The 21860-nt window shown below is 45.0% G+C and overlaps 1 protein-coding gene across 3 annotated transcripts in view; it reads left to right on the top strand.

Annotated features, from left to right (window-relative positions):
• Positions 1-17224, top strand: part of LOC122552298 (non-receptor tyrosine-protein kinase TYK2-like) — a 148034-nt gene extending 130810 nt beyond the window's left edge. For all 3 annotated transcript variants that reach the window (XM_087983315.1, XM_087983316.1, XM_087983317.1), the window contains exons 16-24: positions 3629-3780; positions 5012-5162; positions 5855-5949; positions 6702-6894; positions 9044-9162; positions 9564-9736; positions 10997-11114; positions 11473-11583; positions 12564-17224. In XM_087983315.1, the coding sequence (XP_087839441.1) occupies positions 3629-3780; positions 5012-5162; positions 5855-5949; positions 6702-6894; positions 9044-9162; positions 9564-9736; positions 10997-11114; positions 11473-11583; positions 12564-12701 (1250 nt within the window). In that variant the 3' untranslated portion in view covers positions 12702-17224. The remainder of the gene's footprint in view (positions 1-3628; positions 3781-5011; positions 5163-5854; positions 5950-6701; positions 6895-9043; positions 9163-9563; positions 9737-10996; positions 11115-11472; positions 11584-12563) is intronic.
• Positions 17225-21860: the final 4636 nt, after the last annotated feature.

The raw sequence follows: 21860 nt of genomic DNA, 5'->3' as shown, positions 1-21860 counted from the left end.
GGGAGCCTCCTGCGAAGCGCTTCTTTGATGTTTCCTCCGGTGTTTATAGTGGTCTGTCCCTGCCGCTTCCGGTTGTCAGTTTCAGCTGTCCGCTGTAGTGGTTGGTATATTGGGTCCAGGTCGATGTGTTTGTTGATGGAGTTTGTGGATGAATGCCATGACTCTAGGAATTCCCTGGCTGTTCTGTCTGGCTTGCCCTATGATAGGACTCATAACGCCACACAAACCAACAGCCACGCTCAGACAACAACTCACCAGAACGAAGGACCCGATACCCAACATCAGCAAAACTAATGTAGTGTACAAAATCCCATGCAAGGACTGCACAAAACACTATATAGGACAAACAGGAAGACAGCTAACAATCCGCAAACATGAACATCAACTAGCCACGAAACGACACAACCAGCTATCCTTATTAGCCACACACGCAGACAACAAGCAACATGAATTCGACTGGGACAACTCTACTATCATAGGGCAAGCCAGACAGAGAACAGCCAGGGAATATATCCTTTGATATCCAAATAAAAATTTGTCTATCTCAGATTTAAAATTAACAGTTGTACTAGCGTCAACTGCCATTTGTGGAAGAGAGTTCTCTACCTCCATGACCCCTTGCATGTGAGTGTGCTTTCTGTCATCTGTTCTGAGTGGCCTAATTCTTAGGCTGAGTCCCTGGTTCGAGGATCTTTAACCAATGGAAACTCCAGCAATGCGAATCAGAGAAGAGCAAGATCCAGAGTCAGGCTGTGCTGGGTTCGGTGGGCTCATGATCACATGGCACACGAGGAACCCACAAGCAGGATTTCTGCTCCTGGTCACCTCAGCTGGGAAGATTGCATAAATGTCTAGGTGTGATTCTTCTCAACTTGGTCAGCTTCCCTCCCACCACTGACGCAGTCAAATAGTTCCATTGTCTTCAGTTTGTGGTGTGTATGGTGTGTAACGGTACTCAGTGCCAATGGAAGCAAGCTCTGGCAATGATTCTGCAAAGGAGATGGCTGATATGGAAAAGAATAGAATAGTGTCTTTTATAAAGTAAAATATAGTGATAAGGGTTTAACTCACTATACCAGATACCTCTATTAATAAAAGAAGGCAAAGATCAGAAAAAATTTTAAATTAAGACAAGGAGTTGTGATTGAGAGAGAGCTATTTGACCTCCTCTGCGCAGTGAACTGTTTCGACCTTTTTAATTATTATATTAAGACAGGGGCAGTCCTCCCTTCCATTCCCAATTGACTTTCTCCTCCTTAACACCTGCGTCCATATGGGATCCAGTTTCATGAATGTAGGCCTATAATGCCTCCCCAAAATGCTCTTTCTCTTAACAAAGCCTGGGCCTACAGATAGCTCAATATCCAAATATTCTACAACTAACTTCTCCATCAGGTAATCACGTGTGGAGGGTATCCTGGCTGTTAACTTAGTCCAGTCGTCAGCTCTGCCTGCCCTCCTGCCGTGGTGGGTGTTTGACCTGGAATGAGCAGCTTGTCCACATTGGCTCTGTCAGGTTGGAATCTGTGTTAGCTGTGACCCATTTGGTATCACTGTGCTCTCTGGGTCAGACGTTTGGATTCCGTTCCCATGCTACATCTTGAGAACAAACCTCCATGTTGAGAGTCCAGTGTGGGACTGACGGAATAGTGCACTATCAGAGGCAGTGAAACCAAGGCTCCGTCTATGTTCTCTGGTGGATAAGAAAGATCCCATGACTATTTTGACAAAATATTGGAGGTCCTCTTCCTCTCTGATCAATATTTACCCTTCAGTTAACGTGCACTGGAGCAAATGAACTGATTGTTATCCTGCTGCTAGTGGGGACTTGAAGTGCCTCCATAAGCTGCTGATTCTTACGTTCCACTTGGAACGACATTTCCAAAATGCTTCATTTGCTGTAAAAGGGGTGATCATGAGAAAAGCTACTTCAATACAAAACTGTTTCAAAATCTACTTCAGTGAAAAAAACCCAAGCTCCCCTGTTGCCCATTGATTTCCCTGATAACTGATTGCTGGATCAACCCTCATTGCCCACCTCTGCTGTTCCCCAGCTCGGTCTGGTTTCTCCCGTTAGGAGGTGGCCAGAACTCCCATAGTGCAACAATGCCTTAATTTCATAGAGTACTGGAGCATCTTCTGAGAAAGAGCAAAGCCCAGTAGAAATGCAGATCCTCTTTGCTGCACATGAGATGGGATGTAACCCATGCACGGACAGTAGAATGACTGTTATGTTTGTGCTGATGAAAAGCAGTGCCTGATTGGCCATGGCTCAGCACTGGCAGATTGACTTCTTCAACCAGGAAGAACTTCATGGTCAAATGCTTCACATTTTTGCACAGGAGTTCACTACAGCATGTACCTGCCAGGGCTGAGGGGTTCGGCAGCAGAAATGACAATGTGCCAGGTTAAAACTTGCTGGGGAATATGTAAAACCAGCTCAGCCACCTGCTGAATGGATTAGCACAGATAGTTATAGTATCCTGGCCAAACCTGGAGTGCTTACTGAGTGTTTGAGCTGCCCAGAGCCATTGATGTTGGGGAGAAGAAGGTTGCGGAGTATTTGGATATTGCGCTGTTTGCTCTGGCCCTACGCCAGCTGGCAAGAGTTAGGTAGCAATGGGTGAGGCCGATTCAATATTGGCGCCAGCTTCCGTGTTGGCCTGAACCTCCTGAAATCCAGCCCAACAAACATACCATGGAACTGGAGTAGGCCATTCGGCCCCTTAGAGGTTTGAGAGAACAGCCCCAGGTAATGCACCTTCTAAAACCAAGAAATTTGTCTTTAATTCTCTCCAGTCACCCCGTACCCAAAGCAGGAATGTAACCACATGGCTGGTCTTGCTGGTTTTGTTCTCAGATGGATTGGGATCTGCTCTCCTCAGGCACCCCCACACCAAAACCACGTCACCACCTCTTTCCCCCCCCCCCCCCCCCCACCCCACACCAATTCCCCCCTTTCCTGAACCCTACCAATGTGAACCTACTCCACACTCCTCCCAATATTCTTTACCCCCTTCCCCCTCCACCTCTCCATGTCTCCTCCCTCCCTCCCTCCCCACGTCCCCTCGACAGCTCCGTCTCCTCCCTCCCTCCCCACGTCCCCTCGACAGCTCCGTCTCCTCCCTCCCTCCCATGTCCCCTCGACAGCTCCGTCTCCTCCCTCCCTCCCCACGTCCCCTCGACAGTACTGTATGTGTTTGAACTCTTGTGCAATCCCAGTTTGTAATCGCTCTCCCCTTGATGTGTGCTGTTTGCTGCTGGGGCATTAAACAGCAAACTTCCCTTCCTCCTTGCTGCTTCCTTGAGGATGCTCCTTTGAACCTGCCTCTTTGCCCAAGTGTGTGGTCAGCTGTCCCAGTAACTGTCCCCGGTCGAGAGTCTGTGGATTGCTGGAGGCAATATCTGACGATCCAAGTGCTGTGAGTCCGAGGCGTTGAGGGAGCCCTGAATTTGGGACAGAAACACAGCACAATGCAAACATGAAATACAGTAACTGAGAATCCAAGCGTGATATCAACCCTCTCTGTCCTGCTTCAGACTTACTGTTTGGCTGAGCGTTGAAAGTGAAATTTTGATTTGGGCAGTTTGTGGAAGCCCTGACTTGTGAAAATCGTTGTCCTCCCAGAACGTGTGGAGCGGATTCCCTGGATCGCTCCAGAGTGTGTCCAGAATGTGAACAAGTTAAGCCTGGGTGCTGACAAATGGAGCTTTGGGACAACTGTTCTGGAAATCTGCTGTCATGGAGAGGTCCCACTGAAGGAGCGAACACTGTCTGAGGTAACATCTACTCTGAGCCATGCTGGGCTGGGCAATCTGAACAAGAGGACCACAGTGCACTCCCGCTGATCGCAGGGCATAGTCATTGGGATGCAGGACAGTGGCAGACTGGGACACAGGGGTAGGAGGGCCCAGGGGTTACAGCTATGGTCTCTTCCCATACCTTGATCCACTGGTGACAGCTCAGTGATCTGAGCTGGGCAGCTATAAAGGAGAGTGAGCCTGAGGATTTAACCCATGTTTACTTCCAGTACACCCAGGTCAGTGTTTCCTGTCCTGTGGGACAGTCAGTGTCCCCCAGTTGCTGTTTGGGTGCAGCAGTTTCCCCGCACAGCTGCCGCAGGGTGGCGGGGGGCCTGCGGGGGTGCATGGTTTATGAAGAAAGCAGGATAGCTCAGGCCAGGAAACTGCTGAAGTGGCTCAAATGTCAGAAATACTGGTGGGAAACGTTTGGGTAAGGAAAGAAAGATGAGAGGAGCAAGAAGAAGCTGAGGAAGTGAGTTGACCAGGAAAGTTCTGGATCTTGAGAAGAGGCAGCTGCAAGACAAATCTGTGAATTTCAGTTGTGAAATATTCAGTTTGCCTGCCCCTGCACCCTGAGCAGCTTTTAGTGATGGCAGGAGTTCCAAACCCAAGTCCTTGGCCTCACATTTGGGCGTGGCTGACTGTGGTTAGTGCAAACTGAGCTTGATGTGTTTGTGCGTGAAAACCTTTGAGAAGCTGAGCAGCTGCCAACTGCAAATTAAAGATCACCCAGCCGAATTCAAACACATTAGTGTCTTTGCACTCAAAACACATTTGCTTTTTTCTGCATTTCTGTGCACCCTCTCAGTCCCCCTCCTTTCCACACATCAATGTCAATCTAGTTCTGGGGCATTTGTTTGTACACCTCCCTCTGTGTCGCTGTCAACTTTCTGCTCAGCTCCTGGGGATGAGAAGGGGACAGGGAGGCTGTGTTGTTAGATACACACACACACACACACACACACACACAGTCCCTATCCTGGGAATGAGAGGGAGGGGGAGGGAGGCTGTGCTGTTAGATACCACACTCTCTCCCCATATCCTGGGACTGGGGGGTGTGGGAGGGGGAGGGGGGGGAGGGCTCTCTCGCGCTCTCTCTGTTTGAGCTTGTTTACCTGGTCACTCTGCCATCATCCTGAGAGCTCAATGTAACTTACTATTAGAATTCCAACCTGCAATGCCTTTTTCTGATTTTAATTTTAAACAGAAAGAGAGATTCTATGAGATGAAAGGGAAGCTTCCAGAACCATCCTGTAAAGAGCTTGCTGACCTGAATAGCCAATGTCACAGCTACGAGGCAAACCAACGGCCATCTTTCCGGACAATTCTGCGTGAACTCACAATGCTGCAACAGCAAAGTAAGGCCCTGGTCCCATGCCTGTGTCTTTTGATATGGCTGGGTTGGGGGCAAGCAGTTCAATTAGCTCTTTCTCTCTGTCACTGGCCTGCTCTGGATCAGTCAGGACCACCCTATCTCCTTTTCTGAGCGATATAGGGTCAGCACCGAGCTGCTGTCTGCCAAGCTCCTGCTCAGGACTCTGTCCGACCAGAGTTGGGAAAATTTATGGCTGAAATTGGGACATTGATCAGGGCCACTGAAGAGGGATGTGGTGCAGGTGATATGCTGATAAACTGTTAACAAAACAGTGACCTACTGCCGGGGTGGGGTGGGGAAAGGGGGGGGTTGCTCTCTCCTGGGTGCATTGAAGATGTGTTTTAAAAGAAGAACACGAAGCATTAGGAATTAATTTTAATGTTACTGTGCTGTAAAGCAGCCTGTGCGAGGTTGTGACCTGTGACCGGCACTTGTTAATCTAAAACAGAGTCATCACAATGAGACTGAATTGAGAGAGGTTTGCTCAGAACGGGAAAAGGTACTTGTGAATGCTGGTCAAACCATTGGCTTTACCACTTCTGTTCATGACCTTTTGTTGCAGTGATTTTGTTTTAAATGCACTGGTTGTTCTGGTACATTTTATTTGTTGGTGTGTATTCAGCCGTCTTCCTTATCCAGTTTCTGAATTCTAATGTTTGATGACCTGCTTCCTAGATCCGGACATTTCCTGTGAAAATTCAGTGCCTACTGTTTCCGACCCCACTGTCTTCCTGAAACGCTACCTGAAGAAGGTCCGAGATCTTGGAGAGGTGAGCCTTTTTGCACCTTGCACCCTCCTAGTTTTTGGTAAATGTCCTGCAAACAGCTGTGAGGGGATCCTAACTCTGGTGTTATGATTCTTGCTGGAACTGACTGCAGATGTTTGCAGTTTGTTCTGACCAAATGGGTGTGCTGCCTATCTGAATGTTAAATTTATTCCCCACTGGGTCCAGTAAAAGAGCAGAATGGGTCTGAAGACAGTTGCAACTCTGTTTAAATCAGAAACCAGCACTGAGTGAACTCTGGTGATCTCATGCTTTCTGAAGTACAGGTTGTTAATGAGGACAGTGGATGACTGTCCAGTTTGGCTTCGCAGTGTCAACTTGCAGCATTGAGTGGTTTCAGTCACTTTTTATCTCCCTTGTCTCTTTCCCTCTGTGTGCCCCAGCTTTAGCAGCATCAGCTGTTCTGTTTCTGACAGCAGCCATTCCGAGAGCTGTCTGCAGGACATGACCACTCTTGCTGTGTTCAGCAATGTTGTTGTTTGGGGCCTGAGACTGCAGGGAGCTCCTGGCTAAACAGGAACAGGTTTCAATTCCCTCTCACTCTCCCGTATCTTGTCTCTGTTGAATGTAGATAGGACACCCAGCCCAGGCCTTGCCTGACATAGCTCACCTGCCTTGGAGGCCCAGTTTATGTCGTTTATTTGGACTGTATGGAATTAACAAATGTCTCGGGAGTAGGAGGGAAGTTGGGATTGTGGAAGCAATGTTTTAACCCTGGATAATTTGCTTTGCTGTAGGGTCACTTTGGTAAGGTGGGTCTGTACATTTATGACCCATTTAATGATGGCACGGGGGAAGTTGTGGCAGTGAAATCGCTGAAGTCCGAGTGTGGGGAGGAGTTGCACACGAGTTGGACACGGGAGATCGAGATTCTGAAAACATTGTACCACGACAACATTGTCAAATACAAAGGCAGCAGTAGCGAGCAAGGTAACTGTCGGAGGCGTTCCCACTGCGGATTAACCTGTATCCCATTGAGCCTTGGTCAGCAAGTCATCTCCCTGCTGTGAGAAACTAAGCTCACTCACTTCAATAATTTCAGTCCGAGACAAGATCTGAAGAAGTAGTATCATTTATTACGCTCTTGCAAGAGGGTAATAAATGTGGTGTCTACTGTTTACAAAGGCATATTTTAGCGAATACAAAAGCAATTATATATTTCCTTCATATAGTTTTCATTCTTGTTAACTCAGCTCTTGGTTGAAACAATTATACACTGGTGAGAGTTCAGTTACCTTGCATATGCAGTTATGATTGCAGAAGTAACACTGCTTTACCTATATCCCACATTGCCCATCGATCCAGGAAAAGCCGCCAGTATAGAAAAGGGCTGGAGTTGCCAGTGCCGGCTTCCGGCTGTACCATCTCAACTCCTTCAAATAACCAAACTTGCTCTCATAGAGTATTACTCAAAACACACCAAGGTGCTTCACTGATGTTTAAATTCAACTTACTTCAGTCAGGAAAGTCAGCTAGTTCCACCCAGCAAGCTCCCGGATACAGTGGGTGGAATAAAGAGTTAGTTTTTGTTTTGGTGATGTGAGAAAAGAATGCCATCCAGATCCTGGGAGAGAGAGCAGGTGGAGGGGAGAGATGGAAAAGACCATAAGACATAGGAGTGGAAGTAAGGCCATTCGGCCCATCGAGTCCACTCCGCCATTCAATCATGGCTGATGGGCATTTCAACTCCACTTACCCGCATTCTCCCCGTAGCCCTTAATTCCTTGTGACATCAAGAATTTAATCAATTTCTGCCTTGAAGACATTTAGCGTCCCAGCCTCCACTGCGCTCTGTAGCAATGAATTCCACAGGCCCACCACTCTCTGGCTGAAGAAATGTCTCTGCATTTCTGTTCTGAATTTACCCCCTCTAATTCTAAGGCTGTGTCCACGGGTCCTAGTCTCCTCGCCTAACGGAAACAATTTCCTAGAGTCCACCCTCTCCAAGCCATTTATCATCTTGTAAGTTTTTATTAGATCTCTCCTTAATCTTCTAACCTCCAATGAATACAATCCCAGGATCCTCAGCCGTTCCTCATATGTTAGACCTACCATTCCACAGATCATCCGTGTGAATCTCCGCTGGACACGCTCCAGTGTCAGTATGTCCTTTCTGAGGTGTGGGGACCAAAACTGGACACAGTACTCCAAATGGGGCCGAACCAGAGCTTTATAAAGTCTCAGTAGCACAACAGTGCTTTTATATTCCAACCGTTTTGAGATAATTGACAACATTGCATTCGCTTTCTTAATCACGGACTCAATCTGCATGTTTACCTTTAGAGAATCCTCAACTAGCACTCCCAGATCCCTTTGTACTTCGGCTTTATGAATTTTCTCACCGTTCAGAAAGTAGTCCATGCTTGACAGGACAAAGATACATCAATATCTAAAAGTGACAGGCTAAACAGCACCTAAAACAAAGTGAGGGGAAGTCTATTAAAAGCACTGAAGGTAAATCGGTTTCATACGGAGGGCCAGTGACTGACAGCACTACCTCCAACTGTGTGTGTGTGTGTGTGTGTGTGTGTGTGTGTGTGTGTGTGTAAGATTTGCGACCGAACTGAGGAGTGAAGAGCCCCCGCAACTCTCTGGCCAAAGATCAGAAGGAAAGAGTTGTGACTTTAGATTGAACAGAGCGCACAAGAGTGAGTGTGTGTGTGCGTGTGTCAGAGTGAGTGTGGGTGTGTCTGCATCTCGTGGATTCCCTGGTGCACAGGCTCTAGTGAGCCTTGGACCCAGCGTTTGCTGAAAGTTTGAAAAAGCTGTTAATGGATACCGGGAGACAAGTATCTGAAAAATAGCTGACGTGGAGCTGGTCAGAAAGTGGTCGGACCAAGAGATGATGGTTAGAGGAGTTACCTGAAACAGGATGATGCACAATAGTCAGTCATCACAAGATGAGAAACTGTTTGTGATTTTCCTGAGCACTGTCTGTTCCTTTAGCTGAACTATTTGTGAAAGACCTTACATACTTTGCTTCATAAACTTCTCTGTCTTGATGGAATCTATTGTTCACTGACCATGCATTAATTCAGACAAGTGCTGTCTTTAAACTCGTCGTCTCCCTTCACTTTAGGAGGTCAGATTGTACAGTTGATCATGGAGTATCTGCCTCTTGGCAGTCTGCGAGATTACCTTCCAAAACACGCTGTCGGACTTGGACAGCTTCTCTTATTCGCAAAACAGATTTGTCAGGTAAAAACACACCAAGCTTTGTTTTCTTTTTTCAGGCAAGTAATTAAATCTCCTCTTAACTTGTGCTGTCGCAGTGCTCATGTGTCATACTTTTGTTTCCCTGTCAACCAGTTGAACCTGCTCCTCCATTGATCCAGGCACCTGGAGACCATACCAGGGCATTTCCTGCCATAGATGACTCAGTATAAATGCCATGATATATAATTAAAACCTGCATTACAAACATTCAATCTTGGCCTGTCAGCCTTCACAGGTAGCATTGCTAGTGTAGCAGCAGCAGGAACTGTGAAGAGCTCTCCCAACAGATAGGTGTGAGGGAATGGAGTCCCCTCCATTAAGCCTCCCCTTCTGATGTGAAGTGCTCAGGGCGCTGACTCATGGTCTTTGTGTCTTCGATTCAGGGCATGTCCTATCTCCAGTCGCAGCGGTATGTGCACCGTGATCTGGCTGCCAGGAATGTCCTAGTGGAAAATGAGAATGTTGTGAAGATTGGGGACTTTGGGTTGGCCAAAGCAATCCCTGAACACCAGGACTATTACCGAGTAAAGGACGATGGAGACAGCCCTGTGTTCTGGTGAGTTCCTACTTTGTTACATTGGCAGCTTTTGGAGCTGGAGGGGGATTCGGTGTCACTGTCTGTCGGCCGGATATCCAGGTTCCTCATTCTCCACAGCCAGCAGCTGGAGGGCAGTTCACCTCAGTGATTGCAGCTTTGTGCATGTGTGCAAATCCTGAATTCAGGACCAGAAATACAATATTGATCTAGAAAAATCTGCAAAATCCTTTCCTCGGTGAGTGGTGAGAATGTGGAACTGGTTACTACTGGGAACAGATGGGGTTGAATAACTCATTTTTGAGGGTCAAGTTTAAAACCTATTAGATCACCAACTTCCCTCCAGTTTTGGTGAAATGTTCATTCTGATTATAGAGTCACAGATGAACAGCATGGAAACAGACCCTTCGGTCCACTTGTCGTGCCGACCAGATATCCTAAATTAATCTAGCCTCATTTGCCAGCAGTTGGTCCATATCCCACTAAACCCTTCCTATTCATATATCCCTCCAAATGCCTTTTAAATGTTGTAATTATACCAGCCTCACCGTTTCCTCTGGCAGCTCATTCCATACATGCTTTATATCTTTCCCCTCCCCCCCCCCCCCCCCCCCCCTAAACCTCTGGTGTTCTCTCTTGTTTGTTCATCCAGGGGATGCACGTGTCACAGACTGGGCTGATGTTACTTGCCTATCCCCTGATGCCACTGAGGTGCTAGTGGGCAGCCAGATGGATGCTGTTGACATGCTGAGTGTTTCTCGCATCACCTCCTTTTAATGGCAGGTTTCCAGTGTCTGCAGCCTTTTGCTTTGGTTGTGATGTCGAAGCAAGGGCGACTGAGTGTGATGTGCATTGAAGCCAGTGATATTTATCCTGTCTGTCCCACTGGGGAATGTTCAGTCTATTCAGCTGTTTCTGATGCGAGACCAGGAGCAGCCTCACAAAGAAAGACAAATGTCAGCATACTGTGAAACTCCATTGCAAACCTTGCCCTCATGATCCTTTCCTCAGCTTCTCGCTGCTTTGACTGGTGTCAGTCCTATGGGGTGGGGCTGCTGCTGAGTTTCAGTGAGAGGGACAGTTTATTTAATGACAGGAGTTTTTCCTCATTGCTGTTCCGAGAGACGCTGAGACTGGTCAGCAGGACCTGTCACCCTGTTGGCTAAGAGTACTTCTGCAACCTTGGTCCTTGCTGGTGTTTAAGCCAATGTGAGGAAATGAAATATGGCCTGTGTACAGCAGTTATTCAGATATATGTTTTGCTCTTGTGTCTTATCCCAGGTATGCAGTTGATTGTCTTAAGGAAGGAAAATTCAACTTTGCTTCTGACGTTTGGTCGTTTGGAGTCACATTATATGAACTTCTAACGTACTGTGAAACCCGCCAGAGCCCACCAGCAGTAAGTCTTACCCTGCAAGATATGGTCAGGTCCCATTTGTGCTGTGTAATTGGATTGAGCCCAGTCTGAACCCAATTCACTGACCATTGCTGTGCCCGGGAAAACTCTGAAAGATGATGGAACAGCCATCTCTCTCCTCAGAGCTGTCATTGATCCTCATTGTACTTTTCCCACATTAACCACGGCACAACACAGACTCCATCACCCATGGAGGATGGTATCTCTACTCTCTGTCACACTGTTCCACTGTCACCTTCACTGAGATTCTTTCCTGTTCAAAATTCCTTCAAAAGGGCTTTTTTAATTTTGAGTGTGTAAGAGATAATGTCAGTCACTGACTTTCAAACCTTGTTCCTAGAAATTCATCGAGATGATTGGAGTGACGCACGGACAGATGACGGTGGTACGACTAATTGAACTGCTGGAGAGGGGGCAGCGTTTGCCTTGTCCAAAGTCTTGTCCCTTGGAGGTAAGAACAGAAAATGGGGCAAGTGACTAGTTTTAACAATACCTTTGATATTGGCAAGAGGTGGCTGTTCCCACTGAGCCGACTCAGTGTCTGAACTGTCAATGACCAGAGCCTTTCAGCTTCCCAGTTCGAGTCATTGATGTGCTGCAAATACTCAGGAGGCTCAGCAGCTCTGCCAGCATCTGTGGAGAAAGTGACAGAATTGACCTTTTGAGTCCACAGACCGTTCTGTGGAGCTGATAGCTGCTTTTGTTGGTTGCAGGCAGTTGGAGGAGGTTTGTGTTTGTGACAGGACTGGAACCTGTTATCTGACTATCACAACCAGTTCAATGGCTTGTGTAAATATTGTCCAGCCTGTCAGTCCTTCCTTAGGTGTGCAACTGGACCTAATGCTTCAGCAAATTCCAAAACACAGGTGATGCAGCAGGTACTGCTGTTTGTGTTTTTTTAAATGGTGCAGACAATTCACTGCACGAGGAACCCATCTCCCCGAACCCAGGGTTCTGTTAACTGCAGTGTGTCTGTGCAGCAGGTAGCTGCTGTACATGTGGGAGAGTTCAGAGCGAGGTGACTCGAATGTTTCACATGGCAATTCCTCTGCTCCATGTCAGTGGGTAATAACTAGTGCTAAACTGCAGGTCCCATGAAGGGTGACCCTCAGTTCCTCAGCCAGCTGTGATGTCATGGTAGTTAGGTTCATATTGGAGGGTTCTCTGTGCCATACAGTGACTGAGGTCAGGGATGGATCAGGATGATTTCTTGAAGCCAGCTTGTACTGAGAAATGCCACCATGATAATGGATTATAACAAATCTCATGGGAGTAATGAGGAGAGATGGGAACAGGCTGTAAAGTGGGCTGCATTTGGCCTTATCCAAATCATAAACTTGTCTTGTGAGAGGTTGCTCCTCATCAGACCGGAGTTGTTTCGCGCTGAGTAAAATTCACACCTTTTTTAATCCCCTCTCTTCCCTCCCCCAGGTTTACCAGCTGATGAACAAGTGTTGGGAATCTGATCCAGTTCGACGTCCCCCATTTCAGGAGCTGATTCCAGTCTTTCAGAAATTGTATGAAAGATACAAAAGGATTGAAACTTCAAACATTCTCCAGAAGTTATAAACAGCAACTGCCCTGATCAACCTCTTTCTATCCTATTCCTTGTCTGACTTTGTAGAATTAATTGGCAGCAGCTGATAACTGAATATTTAATTTGAACCCCTCTCCGTCTTTCTGTGCTGTCCTCCCTCCTTTTCTGTTTGTGTCCCTCTGTTGCTGTGCTGTCCTCTCTCACAATGCTGTTGTTCCCCCCACTATGTCTCTGCTGTGTTCTCTCTCTCTCCCTGTGCTGCTCCCCTTGTGTCTCTGTACTGTTCTCTCTCCCTGTGCTGTCTTCTCCCTCACTCACTCTCTGTGCTGTCCTCTCTCTGTGCTCTCCACTCTCTCTCTTTCTCACTGACCATTCCCCCCAACTTCTCTGTTTCTGTACTGTCTTCACCTCTTGCTGTACTCCTGTCTCGTTCCAACCCCTCCCCCTCCATCTCTTTCCTGAACCTGTGGATGTGTTGGAGAGCGTCACAGCTAATTAGCGGTTGTGAAGAGATGTCGCTGTGTGGATTCGTACACAGCAAGCTGTCTCAAATCCAAGAGAACCATTTAGATTTCTTGGCAAGGGAATGATTATTGGGCTTGCAGAACTTTACAGCCTAAATGATCAATGTGACTTTGGTTTAATGTCAGCTGAAAGCTTTGGTCTCTCGTCGGCATTGTTAATGTGCTGTCAGGAGTTGGAGTGGAAGAAGCTGAAGGATCCAACTGTGAAAAGGATTGTTGGTGAAGGTTCATGTTTTTAATCCCTTCCCCCCCCCCCCCCCCCTCTCAGAACCTCTCCAGTTTGAATTAGATCTGAGATGGAAATTAAGAGATACAGATATCGGTATTCATCTAACGCTTTGCTTTTCATATCTACCGTAATGTAGTTACACAGAATGGCAGCAGCTGTTAAAGCCACTGAATGGAAATATATTTCAACTCTTCCCTGTAATGGGTGCCTCAGTACTGATGAGATTCTGATTTCTTGTTGAAACTCAGATGTTTTACACTGTTGAAATTTAGTTTGGTACAATGATGGCTCAAGTTACAATCACATTATCTTCAGAATAATATAGAACGTTACAGCACAGTATAGGCCTTTCAGCCTTCGATCTTGCGCTGACCCGTGGAACCAATCTGAAGCCCATCTAACCTACACAATTCCATTCTCATCCATATGCCTATCCAATAACCATTGAAAAGTGAAGACAAGAAATGAGGGCTCGTCTGGGATCACTGAGAATCCAGCGAGAATCCTATCCAGTAATGCTCGGCTGGCTTGCTGTTGAATTATTTTTGCTTTGCAGTATTTTGGGTCGTGTTACTAAGTGCCAGTAGACCTATACATTTTGCATGTTTCTGATTTATTGATTTCAGTCAGTGTGCTTTACTGCCAAGTCAGTTTTTGTCCCGCTTTAACTTAAATGAGAGCAACTCAGACATTAGCTCAGTAACCTTGGTCCTTGATGGGACGTTTGGAGTTGGATTGCTGACTGAAGCCAGGGAGATGGACTAATACATTCTCCCTGAACTGGTACCACACAGGAGGCATCTTGTTATCGTATCAAACCATAGCTGCCAGTATTATCAAAAGCACAGGACCAATTGTATGTGAGCTTCCATATCTCTAAAGTGGCTGAGTTGAGGGGAGAAGTTCTTGAGTCTGATTTCACCAGGCAGTGATACATCAGCCCTCGTTTCCTAAATTTCACGGTAATTTGTACTATTTACAGATGTGGTCATGTATATACTGACCCACAGCATCTTTTTGTGTTGGTATTCAGACTTTTTATGCCATGTGACAATGAAAATGGTGATGCCAGTCCTGAAGTGACAGTCAGACATGTCAAATTGTGGAATTAGCATGATGTAACACTCTTTAACACTCCAAGACCAACTCACCAGGAAAACTGCTCACAAGGTGGAACTAAGCTCAGGAATATTATGGAAATACAATTGAAATGATCTTCAGGTGGAATGGGAGATGCGTGCCAAGTACTTCTGCTCACCATTACAATGGCTTTCAGACTCGCTGACTCTTGACCTGACAGTTTTCCCATTGGATGGTTCAGTTGTTTAGTAAGTGGCCCCTGCTGATGGAGGGGTGCAGGTCCCAATCGTATCGCTCTGATTTTGGGTGTGTTGCTAGGTTTTTCGTACAATTTGAATGAACACTGACTCTGCCAGCCTCAGGGGTAAGTATATCACTTTCCAGCACAGCACACTCTAGGAGTGATATGTTCCTGCTTCCCCGGACACTCAGTCTCTCGTTTGATTCAGTGTTCATTCTAAAGACCAATGAGAAGAGGGTGTAATTAACGGACTGGAGTATGATCCTCATAGCTCATTGTTTTACAATATTAACTGACATAAGAAGGCATCTCTAAACAATTCATTCAACTGCTTATATTTACCTGTATTATCCAAACTGTGTTTTCTGCTTTGAGATGCTAAGAAGCAAATGCTATGTGACTGCTCTTTGGAGTTGAGTTAGTCGAGCAGACAGTAACTTCCCACCCTCAAGGAGCAAAGTGTGGGCGAGGTCCCTCAAGGACTCACTCGTCATCATCATCATGGTGAGTTTGCTGAGTTGAGGAGGAGTGAATAACTGTGACTTATCTCTTCAGAAAGACGTTGTTCAGATTGAGAGAGTTTTAGGTCTCCAGAAAATTCTTTGCATTACTGTGTTGCTGAACAGGTCAATTCAGGCACAGCGGCCTGATCAAAGTTTGTGCGAAGATTTGTAGCTCGGGTGCTCGTTATTGTGGTTCTGTTCGCCGAGCTGGAAGTTTTTGTTGCAAACATTTCGTCCCCTGGCTAGGCGACATCATCGTGCTTGGGAGCCTCCTGCGAAGCGCCTGAATTAAAAAGGATCGCAATGTATATAAGTGGTTAGAACTGGACTCAAGATGTATCTTAAACACCAAAACAAATTACCACAAATCGCTTATGGGACTTTTTAAAATTACTTTTCATTTACCTGACCTGATTGTGAATGATGGACATCATGTATCCCATATTACATTATTTGCACTTAAATACACGGCCAATTTATTGTTGAAACAGTGTCATTCTTATGTTCAGTGATGGACGGAGATTACCCGCCTTTGGAATACATATGTATGTCTGTCTGTGTCTCTCTCTCTAGATTTTCTCAAATAGACTTGCACTTTTTAGGAAAGATCAGGCAAGATTGCCAGGGTCTTACCTTACCTTTCTCTCTTGAAAGCATTTATCTTAAAGTATCGATGACCATTTGTTCTCCCAGGAATGTGATTGAAATGTTATGTGATTATGCCAATTAGCATGTTTTGCTGGTGTCCAGAGTCCTCTATTAACCTCATTCTTTCTGTTTTACACTCAAGTTTTAGCTCTATTTTCCTGGACCACTTATTTATTATAACTGAATTACAGCGAACTTCATTTAACAGTGGATTACATTAAAGTAGCACCATTTTTGCTTTTGTATCAGAATATTCATATCTTAATGCAGCTGAAAGTGTAATTGTAAACTCTCTTCCCATGGTGTTACATCGACTGGATCAGCACCTCTGGCCATGTTGGGACAAACTTTAGAAATCTCTCGTCCTGCTGTAGGAGTGTCTGTTCATGAGCATTACTCTTGTCAGCTTCATATCTACATTATGATGTGTCAGGTCAGAACACGATAGAAAAGCTTTTTAGTGATGAATGTGTTCGTATCCATCCTCAAATTAGCATGTTGCTATTCTCCCCCCAATCTGCACAAGCGCATGGGTGGACTTTATACTTCTGAAGAACAAATGAATTTTATTGTTGATTACTTTAACCTATGTTCTCATCATTTGGGATTGAGTGCTGAAGTAGAAGTAAATGGTTTTCAGTTTTAGTTCTGCATCAGGGATTTTTTTATATAAAAGGGAAAAAGTAATTTTTGAGCACAGATTTCAAAACAGTCTTTTCAAGAAAGCAAGCTACCAGAGAAGTTCACTGAAGCAATGTTCACAATGTTGAATATTTTGTGAACAGAAAAACACCTGGCCACGAGCCACAATTGGGTTTCATTGAGAAGATTGTCACGCGAGGCCATTGGAGCCTTTGGCCGGCTCCCTTCTGTTGGAGCTGGAAGGCAGTCTCAAACTGTTCTAACCATTCAAATAGACAGGACTTTTCTTCAGCTTCAGCTAAGGAAGTCTATAGGAATAGGTGATGTCTGTGAATGTTGAGGAGAAACTGTAATGAAGAGAATCCCCTTTAGCAGGAGGGAGAGAAGTAAACCCATCAATATACTTCAATGAGTTCAACTCCATCAGTTGTGTAAGAAATTACAAGACTTCAGCTGAGTGATACTTCACTTGGGTTGAATATCTGGAAAGGGTATTAAGGGACAAAGAAGGAAATTTTTGACTTAAGATCTTTCCAATTGGAATTCTGTTGTGTATATATAACTTTTTTTGTTTGATGTAATAAATTTATCTTCTTTTGTTAAAAAGTACATTGACAGCCTCATGAATATGTTCAGTGACTGACCAGCACGGAAACCAAGCTGCAAAAATAAAACTTAGTCTATCAAGCCAGGTGTCTCTGGAATCTGACTTAGTCATAGAGCATGGAAACAGATCCTTCAGTCCATCCAATCTCTGCTGAACATAATTCTAAATCAAACTAGTTCCACCTGCCTGTGCTTGGCCCATTTCTCTCCAAATATGTCTTGGTCATGTGCTTATCTAAATGTCTTTTAAACACTAACTGTACCTACATCCAGCACTTCCTCATTCTACACACGAACCACTGTGTATACAAAAAAAACTGCTCCTCGTGTCATTTTTAAATCTTTCTCCTCTCCCCTTCCAACCTATGCCCCCTTGCCTTGAAATCCCCCCACCCGAGGGAAAAGACACCTGCCATTCACCTTATCTGCACCCTGCGTTATTTTATAATTCTCCATAAGGTCACCCTTTAACCTCCTATGTTCCAGTGAATGAAGTCCCAGCCCCTCATATAATACAAATACTGCATTCCTGGCAATATCCTGCTCAAGCTGTTCTGAACCGTCTCCAGTTTAATAATACCCTTCCCATAACAGGGTGACCAGGAATGGACATAGCCCTCCAAAATAGGCCTCATCAATATCTGTACAACCTCAACATAACATCCCAAATCCTATATGCAGAAGACTGAGCAATAAAGGCCATCATGTAAATGCCTTCTCTAGTATTACCTTCAACTGGAACCAAAACCAAGTGGGAGCTCTTTGGGTGATAGAAATCTGTTAATTTAAGAGCAGTCTGTGACATTGAATAAAATGAGTTACATGGAGGCACTGGACATAAACAGAAGAAGGTTTTGAAGTATATGGGTTGGAATTATAAAATTACTTGAACTGTTGCTCAGGCTTTTCTGTGTGGTTAAGGTGTAACAGTGGATTATTGTAAATTTTTGTCTAAGGCTACATTAAGTTAGCGGACTAGTTGGGCAAATAAAAACATCTTCTAAGGTTTAGATTAGACTTGAAAGGAGAGAAAACTGAAACTGATGTGTCATTGCTTGAATGTGCTAAAATTCAATTAAAACTGGGAAAAAAAACTTAGGAAGAGGAAATGAAAGCACCTGACTAGGAAGCTAGAGAAATGAAAAGCGAAACAAGAGCAGTAGGAGGGATTTAAAAAGTTTGAACTGCAACAAGATGGGGATTTTGATCAACGTGACCATGGATAAAGAAAGAAGGAATGAGTAGGGGCTCAGGATGATTCTGATCCCAATGAGGGATCAGATTCAATAAGACATTTGTTTAGTATTGAAATTTATAGGATGGGGTTGAAAGGTATTGCATCCCATTTGAAAAGGTAGCTGGAAAGATGCTGAACATATTTGCATCTTCATGTTCTGATAGGTACAGCTATAAATCAGTTTTTTAGAGTTTCATTCTCAAGATAGCTTTTAATAGGTGTCATCTCAGCTCAGATAATGCATTGAAGGTGTAATACATTTCACATGTAATTTTGTAAGTACAAATTCACCCCACAAACTTGTGTGTGGGTGCAGGGGACATAGAGAGTGTGTGTGGGGGGAAAGTGTGTAAGTCTTGAGAGAGAGCTTGTGTATATGAGAGATGTGTGCGTGAGGCACGTGCTTATGTGAGAGAGAATGAGTGTGTGTGTAGTGGGGTCACCTGTAGTGTGACATGAACCCAAGGTCCACGTTGAGGCCATCCCTATGGGTTCCTGGTGTGTGTGCACAAGTTTGTGGGGTGAATTTGTACTTGCAGAATTACATTTTATTTTGCTCATAAATCCATCTAAGATTCTGTAAATCCCACTTTAGAAATAGAATCAGTCTTGACCTAACATTGGGAAACAGACAGACTTTAACCTCACACCTTCAATGCATCATCTGCTCTGAGATGACATCTATTGATTAGATTAGATTTCCCATAATGTCGAAAGTCCACACTGACCCTCAGAAGTAACCCACCCAGATCCATTTCCCTCTGATTAATGCACATAACGCTACGGGCAATTTTGCATAGCGAACTCAGCTGACCGGCACATCTTTGGACTGCGGGAGGAAACCAGAGCACCCAGAGGAAACCCACGCAGAGTTGGGGAGAATGTACAAACTCCACATGACAGTCACCCAAAGCCAGAATTGAACCTGGGACCCTGGTGCTGTGAGGCAGCAGTGCTAGCCATTGAACCACCGTACCACCTGCTAGTGTTAAAAGCTATCTTGAGAATGTAACTTTTTTAAAAAAGTTCTGGGATTTACATATGAAGGAACCAAAACTAACACAATCATTCTAAAAGATAAAAGACTTGACCTAAATGTGTTTAATGTTACATTCCATGATACTGCAATCCTGTTGCTATAAATTCTATGTCTTATGATTCAGCTCAACAATCACCTGATTAAGCAGCATTTCAAAAGCTAGTGCTTCCAAATAAAACCTGTTGGACTATAACCTGGTGTTGTGACTTTAGACTTTATCTACCCCAGTCCAATACTGTCACCTCCACATCCTGGAAAGCAATAAGGAGAAAGGCTAGAACCTGAAAGTGGTGTATACAAAATAGCATGCTTCCATTTTAATAAGACTAGACATACTAAAAGCTAATTGCTGGAAGTTAAACAGCCCAATTTCAGGAAGAGGAGTGCCTCTAAAATTCTAAGGAAAGGGTGCATCAGATAAGGAAATAGATATTCAAACAGGAATTATGTAAGTATGTGATTGTTCAACTTTCTGAAAGGAGAGATGGCTCAGGACTGTCAACAGTTCTTCCTTAAATACTGATAAATTACTAGATAGTCTGAACATTTTATTTCTAAGGGAATGGTATTTCCTTATTATCCATGTTTGGGACAGGAAGATGTCAGTACTTTTTTGTTCCTTATTAGAGTGTTGCTGAGCAGGCCAGCATTTATTACCCATCCCTAAATGCCTAGAAAAGCAGTGACGGTTACCTCAATCGTGAGATACTGTGGGCCATCAGCAGTAGCAGAATTGTTCTCCAACACAATCTGCAATGCTGGCATATCCCTCAGTCTCCTATTACTAAGTAGTCAGGGCATCAAACCTGGTTCAATGAAGAGTGCAGCAAGTTTGCCAGGGCAACACGGTGCTTATGGGAGCACTGCTCTCTCCATGGAGAGTAGAACTTAGTCAGTGTGTCTGAGATACTCTAGGCGTTGCTGCGTGTGGTGCAAAACTGACCATTCCCCAAGCCTGGAGGTCTGAGATGGACTATGCTTGCAGGATCTCAGTGTACAGAACTCTGGATAAGGGAGAGAAGAATGTACCAAGTCGGCTAGCATCCTCAAAACACTGAGGGAAAAAAGAGAGTGGATCCTGTCATGTTCGCTGAGTAGACTGTCATATGGCAGAATATCTCATCACCAGGACTTTCCCAGTAAGACATCTCTTGGCCATTAGTGAGAAATGCATGATGCTTCATGTATCCCCAGATGCTCTACACCACCACATGCTGTGCTCGAAGCAGTTGGTGGGAGGGCAGGGTGAAATTGGTTGCAGAAAGGAAGTCTGGAGAGAGATGCAGTGTCTTTTGTTGAGATTTGTCCCGAGCAGGTCTGCAACATGGGTCTCTGTGCTTTATGGTCTGTTCTCTGAGATGCACACAGAGATAAACATCGACTGTGCTTGGAGGACCATCAGCTCTGTAAAAGACACTCTTTGATCTGCCCTAAAATTACTGCCTTCCAGAACAAGGAGTTGACCCCAACAGGAGTGTTGTAGACTGGTACAGTTCAAGGTTGCAGGACTACGTGCTGAGGGATGTACCAAAGCTTGGGGTAGCTGCTGCCCAGCCACGATGGGAAAAGACCTCTGTCTGAGGTCTTTTGACCAAAGTATAACAAAGTTCTATTCAGTTGTTATATGCTCCTATTGCCTCAAAATGAATGTAACTAATGTCCTCCATGACTAGTGTTTGCAACTGCAGGAAAGCCGAGGAATGCCACATTCCAATGTGGTTGTACATTTTCCTCTTCAAAGACTGTCCAGAATACTTTTAGTATCTTTTGCACATACATCGTGTTTTTACAGAAAGTTTACTTTTGCAAATTGAAAATGACATGAACTGGAATAGAGATGGAAATGTGTTGCTGGAGAAGCGCAGCAGGTCAGGCAGCATCTAGGGAACAGGAGAATCGACGTTTCGGGCATTAGCCCTTCTTCAGGAACGTCGATTCTCCTGTTCCCTAGATGCTGCCTGACCTGCTGCGCTTCTCCAGCAACACATTTCCATCTCTGATCTCCAGCATCTGCAGACCTCATTTTCTCTTCATGAACTGGAATAGCCCAAGTACGAATAAAATCATAAACATTGTGATGATGAGAGCAGTGAATAACTCCCTGAAGCCTATCCCTCATCTACAGCCATAAGGCAGGAGTGTGATGGAATACTCCCTACTTGCCTGGTGGGTGCAGCTCCAACAACACTCAAGCAGCTTGTCACTATTCAGGACAAAGCAGCCAACCTGTTTAGCACCATATCCAGAAATATATGTGCCCTCCATGTGTACCATTTACCAGCTGCACTGCAGCAACTCACCCAGGCTCCTTCAATAGCACCTTCCAAATCTGTGAGCTCAACCAACTCAAAAGCACAAGGGCAGCCGATACAGTACATGGGAACACCACCCCTCCAAGTCACCCACCATCCTGACTTGGAAATATATCGCTGTGCCTCCACT

The sequence above is a fragment of the Chiloscyllium plagiosum genome, unplaced genomic scaffold (genome assembly GCF_037043375.1).
Source record: "Chiloscyllium plagiosum isolate Xiang-an unplaced genomic scaffold, Cpla_swu_hap1 HiC_scaffold_45, whole genome shotgun sequence".
Taxonomy (NCBI): Eukaryota; Metazoa; Chordata; class Chondrichthyes; order Orectolobiformes; family Hemiscylliidae; genus Chiloscyllium; species Chiloscyllium plagiosum.
Note: the sequence above shows the minus strand (reverse complement) of the source record. Positions and strands in the feature narration are given on the sequence as shown.